Source organism: Magallana gigas, chromosome 6 (genome assembly GCF_963853765.1).
Source record: "Magallana gigas chromosome 6, xbMagGiga1.1, whole genome shotgun sequence".
In the NCBI taxonomy this organism is placed as follows: domain Eukaryota; kingdom Metazoa; phylum Mollusca; class Bivalvia; order Ostreida; family Ostreidae; genus Magallana; species Magallana gigas.
In genome coordinates this window covers 10223274-10233990 of record NC_088858.1, presented here as the reverse complement: position 1 = coordinate 10233990, position 10717 = coordinate 10223274, and the positions used below count along the sequence as shown (strand labels likewise).

The following is a 10717-nucleotide window of genomic DNA, read 5'->3' as shown; positions in this document are numbered from 1 at the left end:
CGAAAAAGTTTAATGCATCAATGTTGAAATCAAATTCGAATCGCTCGACACTAATCGTTACCAAATAAGAACGTCAAAAATGCAAATCTTAATGTTAATACAAAATAAAAAATTAATCAGGTTTATTTAACTTTCAACAATGACATCAATGTACAATACGTTCATACATATATAGTTAAAATACTTTTAAAATATTTAAAAGTCATGTTTTCGATCGTTACAAATGATTTATATACATCTTCAATTTTCTTCGATGGAAAGTAAGTGTATGTACAACCTTCATTATAACATTAACTGTTACATGTATCTCTTGTTACAATTATCAATAATTTTATTTCAAAACATAAAACATATTAAATTCTCTAACTCAGTGCTCTGATGTATCAATGCATCCTTAACCATTATTCTTGATAAAATAAATATTATGAAGTAGATTTATCTAAACATTCATTTATCATCATAAGATTAAATGTATAATTTTAAAATCAGGCACAGTGTTTTATCCCTGATATATAGATGATTTCAAGACATCAGTTTCTTCATTTGGTCATTTTTGATGTTTGAGTCAATCTTGATTAGGATATATCCGTCCTTTTAACTAAATACCAGACTCTGTAGAAGAAAAACGCCATCATTATTGCTTTATCAACATAACACAACTACATACTCAGATTAGGTTTTTATCTTTCGTAATATGGCATATATCTAGCTTCATAAAAGTCTACAAACCTTTCCTCGCTATCTCAGTACATGCGTGTGTTTTCTGACATATCATTTTCATATCAGAGAACTTTGCTCTCCATCTAAATTTGTTTAAGAAGATGTCATCAGGTATATCAACATACCAAGTTGTTTTGTGAAAACGAATATCAAATCACAAGAAAATCTGCTACTAAATCATATAATGTAACAAATAGTTAGTTAGTTAAAAAGAACAACCGATCACAAATGCATGTACAGAAGACTTACATATGTCCATCTAGCTCAAGAATTGTTGAACCATGTTTGTTACGACCATACGCTTTCTCCATTTTATCATTGATATCTTTTGGTATACAATGCCATTCACCGTCTTTTTTATATGTCCATGTTATTTTGTCTGTTTCAAAAGTCATATTTAAATCAAAATGAGATTATAAGTATACATTTAATCTTGAATGATTTATCATATGTTCTTTTTCCAACAATATGATTTTCTAAAAATACATTTAAGGTGCTTTACCTAAATCTGTTTGTTCCTTAGGTTGCATTTGACGGTTGCGTCTATTTAACTCTTCTAAAGACACACGTTCTTCCACTTTCAGACTCTTGCTATCCTCTTCATGTTTGTCCAATTTAAATATGCTGGTCGATTCACGTTTTTCAGCGCCCATCACAGGTTTTTCCTGTTTTGTGACTTGTGCTCTGCTCCTTTGATGTATATTTTTTCGATCACTAAAGAGATATCATATTTATGGGAAAATAATACGCACTTTCAATCTATGATATTTAGATAATGTACTTTTTTCATTGTTGTCTTGATCGTTAACACTCTTATACTGAATAACCGTCTCATCTCATTAAATACTTCTTTTGCATATACTTGCTTTTGTTGATATTCCATTTAAATTGTACTTTTCATTTATAAATAAATGATTTTCAATTGTCATTGACAACTTATGCTTATTTTGATCACAACACAAATGAATATAGCTTACCATAATTTGACTTCAAACAAACCGTCGCATCCAAATTTATAACGGCACTTATTTTTATTGGGCCATCTGACCTACAGATGTAAATAGTGCCATATTTTTTACAAAATGCTTCATTTAAAAAAAATTGTTTACTCATTCTTTTACTTATTTTGAATTGTTACGATGCCATAGAACGACATTTTGCAAAAATCCTCGGAATATAAGATAAGCATTAATATTAGAACTGAAGTCTTACGAGTATGTTTCCATTTGCGTTGACATTGATAACAACCCCAATGCTTCCAATTCCACCATCTTGATCTCCATATTTCCAGTCAGTTACTGTAACAGTTAATTTGTTTTATAAGAACAATTTTGTCAACGAAAACGATGATGTCAAAAGCGATTAAAACTGTCTAATAAGGAAGATAGTTAAAATGTCACCTCGTTCAACTAAACATCCCACAGCAATTATTTCGTCAAAAAGAACACGCGGCTCGTCGACCAATACAAGGTCTCTGCCAAATAATGGGCTAAATGTATATACGTTTTTATGACCGCAATCCCATTCAACCCAAACACTTATATGATCTGAAATTCAAAGAGCAAGTTGCAAATAATTCGGGAAATTATCATTTGTCGAATATTGCAATTGCATTTCTATGTAATGGAATGGTTTTGTTTAAGCCTTTTTGATTTTTCAAAAAGATGCGTGATTATCTGTATAAACAATTTCTAATGATAAAAAAAGAAAAATCTGTTCATTTCTACATGGATCAAATTACCTTCTCATTCTTTTCTATTGCATTAATTTTTAAAAGAAATCACAAAGAACTTTAATTTGCAACTTTGAAGATGTTGTCTTGTGGATAAAATCTACAATCTGAATGGTGTAAAAATACTTGTACGTATACACTTATTTTACATATCTTTAACAAAACCTGTTTCTATGACAGTTTCTTTATCTTTGTTAAAAACTAAGCTTACAGTATGTAGACTGAAATTTCTTCACAAATTGACTTTAAACTCAGCTTCAGATACTGTACCTCCATCATGGCCTACTATTGTCCCTGGTCCACCCTGATCCTGGTTATTATATTTCCAATCTGGTCCTCTTCTGACCCGAGAACCTAATGGAGGGAGGTGACTACCTTCAAGCTCTCTATTACTCATGAAAGAAACCTCATTAACCAAAAACTTTCCCAGATGTTCAACTTCTTCCTGTAAACATTCATTATCTATTTTATAATAAGTGTGGTTCTTTAAGGTTTGGTAAATATGTGAGACTGCCAACAACGTTATGTTGAAATGCTTTATACCCAGTCTGGTCCAAGCATATGTTTGGAAAATTCCGGCGAGCTTTGTTTCCCTGCTGATGCACCATCAAAATCAAATCCATCCCCAATCATATTGATCGCTTGTATCTGAAATAAAGTTCAAAAATTTTTTTGTTTAGGGCAAAATGTTTCATCCTATGTTTAAAGATTAGCTCTCGTTTATACAACTGATGCAGAATATGATTTTAACCTTTAAATTTATTATTAAATGTGTTTAAATAGATCTCTATACAGTTGGGGACATAAAGATGTGTTCAATAAAGCACATACGATAATATCAGAATTATATAAGGGATGAGTATTATTAATGGATATATACCGTAAAAAGTTCTGTATGAAGAAATATCAGAGAGTTTCGAGGACTGTCTGATATTTTTCCATACAGAACTTTTACCGTAGATATCGTACTTAAAACACTGCCATTAAATTTCATTGTTGGTTTACATGATACAGTCCGATTTTGGAGGATATTATTACTGTAACCAAAGGTTACAGTCTGATATTAAATATTATCGGACTGTCACAGGTAAATTTTTAACTGCTTGACAAAGGAATCACATCAAAGAAGTGTTTAAATTCTTATTACTAGTTTATCTATCGAGGGTAATTTTTCATCTATTTTATATCAATAATTTACTACTATTAAGAAAAGTGTTGTATTATCCAAACCGTATTTTGGGTCATTTTGATAAGTTTATGGGTCTCATTGATGTTGTACATCTTTCCATGTGTTGTTTTGCAGACTGTTTCCATCATTTCCTGAAACAAAACAACACTATGTTGTTCATAGTGCTTAATCTTCGTTCGACATTGGCATTACATTTCACCAATACGTATACACACCGGTTCAGAACTACAAACGGGGACAGCATATACTCGAATCTTCCTTTTTTCAAGATCATCTGCAGCTTCTTTTAGCCAAACGTCTTTCTGTAAATAGTCAAGGATCCATGGTCATCAGATATTTAAGACACGAGTCAAAATTTTAGACATTCGTCAAATACTAATCAATCTCTGATTGGCATTCAAAATGTGTAAAATTCAACAAGACAGGATTTTTTAATAATTCTAAATTGCGTTTTGAATTGATAGGTATGACAAAATCTACAGGTGGTGTAATGAACAAATTTTGACCTCAGTATAAAACTGCCTCACGATCCTGTGGCGAGGTCTTTGCTTTGAAATTAACTAAAATTAAACATATAAATTCTTGGATTTTGCTGAAAATATAGTTAACCATAAATTCAAACGTTGACTCGAGATCATCCTCTCCTGCTGTTGTGGTGTCAGGTGTTCCTTTACCATCACTGAACAGAATGATTCTGCCCCCTACTGGAATTTTTCCTATAGTTGTTAGGTGACCTAATAATTATATGGATCAGTATGAAATGTACAAAAATATCAATGAAATAGTTATCTATTTCAAATGGAGCAAGATGTCCATACCGTGACCCAGACAGCATGCTAGTGCCATGTACAGTCCAGCGGCCATAGGAGAGGGTCCAGAAGGAAACATTAATTCTGTAAAGTATAGATATTTTGTATTGGTATCGAAACAAAACTGAATTTTGAAGATGTTAAATTTTTGGTCTCATCTGGGAATGAATTATGATCTACGATTTCTTTTACCAAGTGCTTCTAGAACTTTGTCATATTCATTCGTCATATGTAGTACTACTTCTGTCTGTGTCCCAAACGTAGCAATTCCTATGTTTTCGTTAATCCCCAATGCTACGGATATGGTTGATATACCTTTAAGATAAAAATATGAAAATTATTTTTATTGAATCCAGCTGCCGTAAAACATGTTTTCGGCATATAAGTCTAAATTAAATTACCTTCCACAAATACTCTAACTGCCGCCATCATTTCATTAAATGGTTCTCCCGTCATACTTCCAGACATATCTAACAATAAACAAGTATCCGGTCCTTTCCCTTTCTTCAATGGACTTAGAATTTGACCTGAAATGAAATTCAATAAAATCGATAAAGTTTCAGTATTGATTAAACTTGATCCTTTTTGCAAGTTACTGGTAATCAAAGAGAACAAAATAAATTCATTTTATTGAATTAAATCTAAAACAAAACAAAAACATTACAAAACAATACTTTCTAGTTTCAAACATTCAGTTACTGGTTAAACTTTGCAACTATGTGTATGAACGCACCCTTTAGTTTTTCTTCTTCTGCTAATCTTTTCCAGCTATTCAAGTCTTTAACTTCATTAACATCGTCCGGATCTTTATTTAACCCGGCTGAAAAAAAAATAATAAATTTCAGTTACTTAGATGACATTGTCGCTCACCAAAAAAAAAATTGCGACAATCTTACCGAGGTTTCTGTACTCGTTCTTGGTTGATAAAGGATGAGGTTTCCTGAAATGTTATGTTATATAATCATCATATAAGACTGCCTAGTGAAATAACAAACCAAAAGTAAAACGTGTTTCAGTGCGTCCTTAAAATCATAACTTCATTTATCTATACTCCTGCTATCGAAACATGATTTTAAAAATCTTTCTCAGATACGGTAACTGCAAATCCTATTTATTCATAAATAATAAAGCTCACTGTTTCGGTCTTGCGCTGGTTCTTTCTGCCTTTGGTGTCAATTGGAGTTTCTTTATTGCATCCCTCGTCGGCAGATTAAGTTTGTCTTTTGTTTGGGATGAGGATTTATTCTGGAAAGATTGGTCTGTCTCTCTTTCTTTGCCTTCTAACACTTTCACGCGATTGTCATTCTTGATGCTCACAGATCGATATTTGAGTCCGTATTTATTTCTAGAGAGGGGTGGTCGTTCAGGAGACCCCTGCGACTGAATGACCTCCTTAACTGTACTCACCAGCTCTTCTTGGCACGTCTCTGACTGCTGCTCACTTGGTACCTGTTTCCTTCCGCTATCTACATTTGCTGAAGCAGGTATATTTCTACTTGAATCAGCTGGTAATGTTAATGTTCTTTGTTTTGGTTCTTTATCTGCTGTTTTGTCAACAGATCTCTTTGAATTATCAGAATCTTTATTCCAAGACGCAGAAATGTCTTCATTTTTAAAGCCGCTAATACTTGACGAAAGTTCAGCGATTCCTTCCTTTAATTTGGAGACATTATCTTTCAGTATCCTTAATTCTTTGTCTCTACTACCACTTTCAATTTTCAAGGAGTTTAAGTTTGCGAGGAATTCTTGAAAAGAATAACATTTAATGACAAAGGAATGTGTAAACATGGCATGTAAATAAGAATTTATCCAACATTAACATTTATGAAAGATAAAGGATGACAATCAATCAATTGTTAATAATTACAGCTAGAAATTTGAAGGCATTCAAGAATTCTACCCTATCTTTTTATTTTCATGATTTATAAGATATAATTGTAATGATGAAACTGTACAACAGTTGAAAGTTTTATATCTTAATAATCAGTTATATAAAACGTTTAATGTCAATTCCAGTTATAGTTGCCTATTTGCTTTTGTTAAATGTTATCTAATCATTTTATATTACTTTTACCATGCTTTAGTTTGCAGTGTGCTAATGCATAAGAATTCAATATTTTTTCAAACCTTTTAAATTCACATTCGTTTGCAGGATTTAAACAGTACCATAATACTGATAATTAAACAATAATAGAAAAAATATTTCTTGCTGGATTAACCCTATTTGACCAATTGAAAAGTAGGCAATAAAAAAAATACCTGTTATATTTGTGGTCAAAGAACTGTCCAACCTTTTTTAAAAAAAAATATAAAAACAATGTACTTTTAAAAATTTGTAAAGAATTCAATAAATAGAGTTTCTACATATCATAAACGTTTAATCATGTTTACAGATTATAATTTGTTTACTACATGAACCTTTCTTTGTTGTCCTCCGTCAGTTTTCTCAAAACCTTGGCGTTTGAAGCCTCCAATTCCGCAAGTTTTTTCGTCAAAGTCTGCAACTAATTGAAAAATAACAAATCGTTTAAATAAAATAAAATTAAATAAAAGGCATGAAATGAAATGATAATGAAATGTCAAGACTGCGGAAATCATTACCTCTTTGAACACTGGGTTAACGTCGGAAGTCGCCATGGGATGTTTATCTCTGAAATAAAATGTAAAAGAAAAAAATGTTGTTACAATGCAAAAAGATATCAAAATTTTATTTCAGTTCATCTTTTTGATAAAGCTTAGTACGCACGAAACATTTGACGAATATAAACATAAACTCAACTCGTTTGATAAAGCAGTATACAATCATACACCATTATATATCGACATACATCTTTGCTCTATTTATCTCATTTTCAGTCCCCTAGATTACGTTTTTATCAATGCCTGCCCGGGTTCGTCAATTTTGCATTGATGTACAAATAATCACAGGCACCTGGCGTCGGAATAACTAATTGATCTTGTTGTTTTATTTTTCTGTAAAAAGAGACATTTTTTAACGTCAGGTGGCTGTGAGATCAGTCAGAGGTTGTTCAAGCGTTGAGTCGAAGCCTTGTCTAAGTTAGTTCCAATTACCAGATGAAGCTCAACTCATTAATGTTGTGATTAAGCAAGGGTTATCACATGTGTATACGTACTGTCAACAACACATATATTTGATAAACGGTTTACATAATTATCTACATTTCAGTATTTCAGTCTCTTAATCGTGTGATTAATCCTATGGGGCATTTGCCCCAATAAGACCCCACAACCTACGCCAACAAGAAATAAGCCCCAAATATATATCTGAATCCGTCAAGGAGGAAAAGTGTTCCGACGATATCATTTAATGAATTCCATAAATACATAAAATTATTCGTTAATAGCATACTATATCATAAAATGTATCTTTAAATCATAAATATATATATGAAACTTTGAAACAATACAAGGGGGGTATTGTTATATATATATGTGTGTACGCCATTAAACTGCTATATAGTGAATACATACATAAACATATATGCCAAAATATCTAGTGTGCTTTTGTTATATAGAGTGTGGATTCTAATCTAACAATATACTAACTATTACATTAATTTTACAAGAACTTCGCTCATTAGTTGAGTGTAAATGTCTTTCTTACCTGGTATGGAGTTGTAATAAATAAAATGAAAGTAGAACTTGGTAATTTTTTGTTGCTATTAATAGATATAAAAGTTTCCCTGTGCTCTATTACCTTCGCCTAGCCAAGGGTTATTTATAAATTTATGGACTCTTAATCTCTTTTGATATTTTAATCAGATCGTTTCAACCAGCTTAGAAAGGTTAATTGCTATACATATAATTGATACACTATATGATGTATACGTATCAATAGAGAATAATCTTATTATTGTAATAATATGCATACTTCGTTACGTATTCAACAAGTTAAATATAAGGAGTAATCTTAAACAGACGTAAGGTTGGACGGTCACAGATGAGGATTTCACAGAAGGGACATATATTTAGTAAAAATATAGAGTGTCAGCTTCACTCCTAACATGTGTACATATATATACTTGTATCTCCCCAACCTACCCTAGGCCGTCCGTTAGAAATCTGACGGGACTGGGTGAAAGTATATTTTCCCATGTATATAGATGTTTTAATACATAAATCGCTTAATTATTGCTACATGCATTCAACTAGCTGCAATGATGTTAAAATTGCCATCTCCAATGACTTTTTTTTTATCTGTTCCCCCCTTTCTTCAAATTAACAAACCAAAAATTGAAAGGGTTACGTAAATTATTCAGATTCTAGTATACAGACACCTCTACAGTCTGCGCTTTATTTCTTCCAAATGTTACAAATTTATAATCCTGATTTTCAAGGTTTTGAATTGAATTTAGTTATTCAGATATGAAGTGCAGATTACATGCGGTGGTCATCACTTGGTTACTCATCAAGATCAAACTGGAAAAACCTGAGACCAGGCCAACCACTGTTCGCGCGATTTGACAGTCGGCGACTGGGAGACCACACCGTGAAAGTTCCTTCATCAGCGGTTTAAGAAGATATCAGATAAACATGAAGGATCCAATGTGGTCTCAACAAGGATAAAAGTCGCCAAACTGTACATATAAAGAAGGAAGAAGAAGCTATTTAGGCCATCGCAAAAGCATCTTTGCTAGCCAAGGTTTCCGATACACTACGCTGTTTATGAGAAGCATAGTGTTTCGGAAACCCTTAGCTAGCAAAGATGTGGCAAAAGCAACACCTACAAAGACGACAAGCAAAAAACTTTGATAGCCTTGGAAGAGGGATTGGAAGTTTTAAAAAGTAGAAGAAGCTGCAAACCAAGTCCTCATGACTACTTGAGAGACAAGAGAAGATCGAGGAACACTAAAGGACCTACCAAAGACAAATAGAAACTTCCAGGAAGTACTCAATCAACAATTATTAGTTGCATGTCATCCGAGCTAGAGGCCACAGAGGATCTGCCCATCGACACTCTCTTATTATAATGGATGCAATTAAGACCGCCGAAACAGAAAATCAACAGATTTTGGCAACCTTTGTGTACAGTTATTTAAGGTGGATCCTGGAATAGCAGCCACCATCCTGCGGCCCCTTTTCACAGCTGGATTTGAAGGAGAGAAAGGTCCTGAGGACTGGTGTACATGTAAATTGTGATTGCCAAGAGATCCCAAAGATAGAGCTCTGAGAGATTGCAACAAGTACGTGTAGAAGGGTAATCACTCTATTGTCCGTACCAAGTAAGATTCCGGTCAAGATGATGGATAAAAGATTGGCGTTGTACTAAGGAAAACACAAGCTGGGTTAATAACCAGGATCTTAATTTGTACTCGGAAGCATCATAGAGCAGTGCACAGAGTGGCGGAGACATCTGATTATGTGAACTATAATATTTCGACGGAAAGGCGATGCTCTTTGTAAGAAATAGAAGAGAAAAAACATTTTTTGCTGGAATATTCCTGGCAAGTGAAACCTAAATATACTGTAAATTATAAGTTTTCTTGGAAAGGTATATAACAAATTAAAAAACTACGTACACGGTATGCTGCCAAGTTTCATTTCGTGTTTTTTTAGAAAACTTCCAGCAGAGTGTGTTAAATCTTGGTACAGGATTTTACCGTTCAGAAATGGTTTTGTCTCCTACAGCTTCACGTACTGACATCCAAATATGTCATCAACAATGGCAGCACTAACATCTACAAGAGTTATTAACATAAGAAAAAACTAACTGCTCTCAGCAACGTACTTAACCTTGTGATAAAATAAAACAGCCGTCATGTTTATTTTATTTGTTAAAATAAATTATATTAGAAAGAAAAGTAAGACAAAATAGCTGTCTGAGAAAATACTATAATGTCTTTTAAAAAACAACGTCGAAAGTAACTATATATGTACAAAAACAGTTTCGGTACAAAGTTTGAAATTATGATAAATATACTTTAAAAATATTTGTGTTATATTTGCAACTACGTTAAATATACCATTATAAGGACTTATAATTACACATGAGCACCTTTTATTAACGTAGAGCGTGTTGTGTTACCTCAAACGTCATTTTTACTTCTTTCAATATTATATTCTATATTCTATAAGCAAACACACAGATCTACTATGTGATTTTTGAACGCAAAAAACACAAATTTGAATTTCACGAATAGATATATGATCTATTGAAAACTACACATAAACAATATCTAATGAAAATCTTACAACAGTTCTGTACAAAAGGAGCCTATGAATGTTCTTCTTCTCCGTTCAATGATG

The 10717-nt window shown here is 32.6% G+C and overlaps 1 protein-coding gene across 1 annotated transcript; it reads right to left on the bottom strand.

Moving 5' to 3' along the window:
* Positions 1 to 107: 107 nt before the first annotated feature.
* LOC117688965 (uncharacterized) lies at positions 108 to 8121 on the bottom strand. The gene is made up of 22 exons (XM_034468305.2): positions 8076 to 8121; positions 7052 to 7100; positions 6869 to 6954; positions 6710 to 6741; positions 5586 to 6195; positions 5347 to 5390; positions 5184 to 5270; positions 4852 to 4977; positions 4643 to 4765; positions 4460 to 4534; positions 4251 to 4375; positions 3857 to 3943; positions 3683 to 3772; positions 2996 to 3100; positions 2723 to 2897; positions 2121 to 2267; positions 1933 to 2018; positions 1698 to 1768; positions 1223 to 1434; positions 970 to 1099; positions 730 to 803; positions 108 to 612 (listed from the first exon to the last, which is right to left on the bottom strand). The coding sequence occupies exons 2-22, from the start codon at positions 7085 to 7087 to the stop codon at positions 599 to 601; spliced, it is 2535 nt and encodes an 844-aa protein (XP_034324196.2). The 5' UTR covers positions 7088 to 7100; positions 8076 to 8121; the 3' UTR covers positions 108 to 598.
* Positions 8122 to 10717: the final 2596 nt, after the last annotated feature.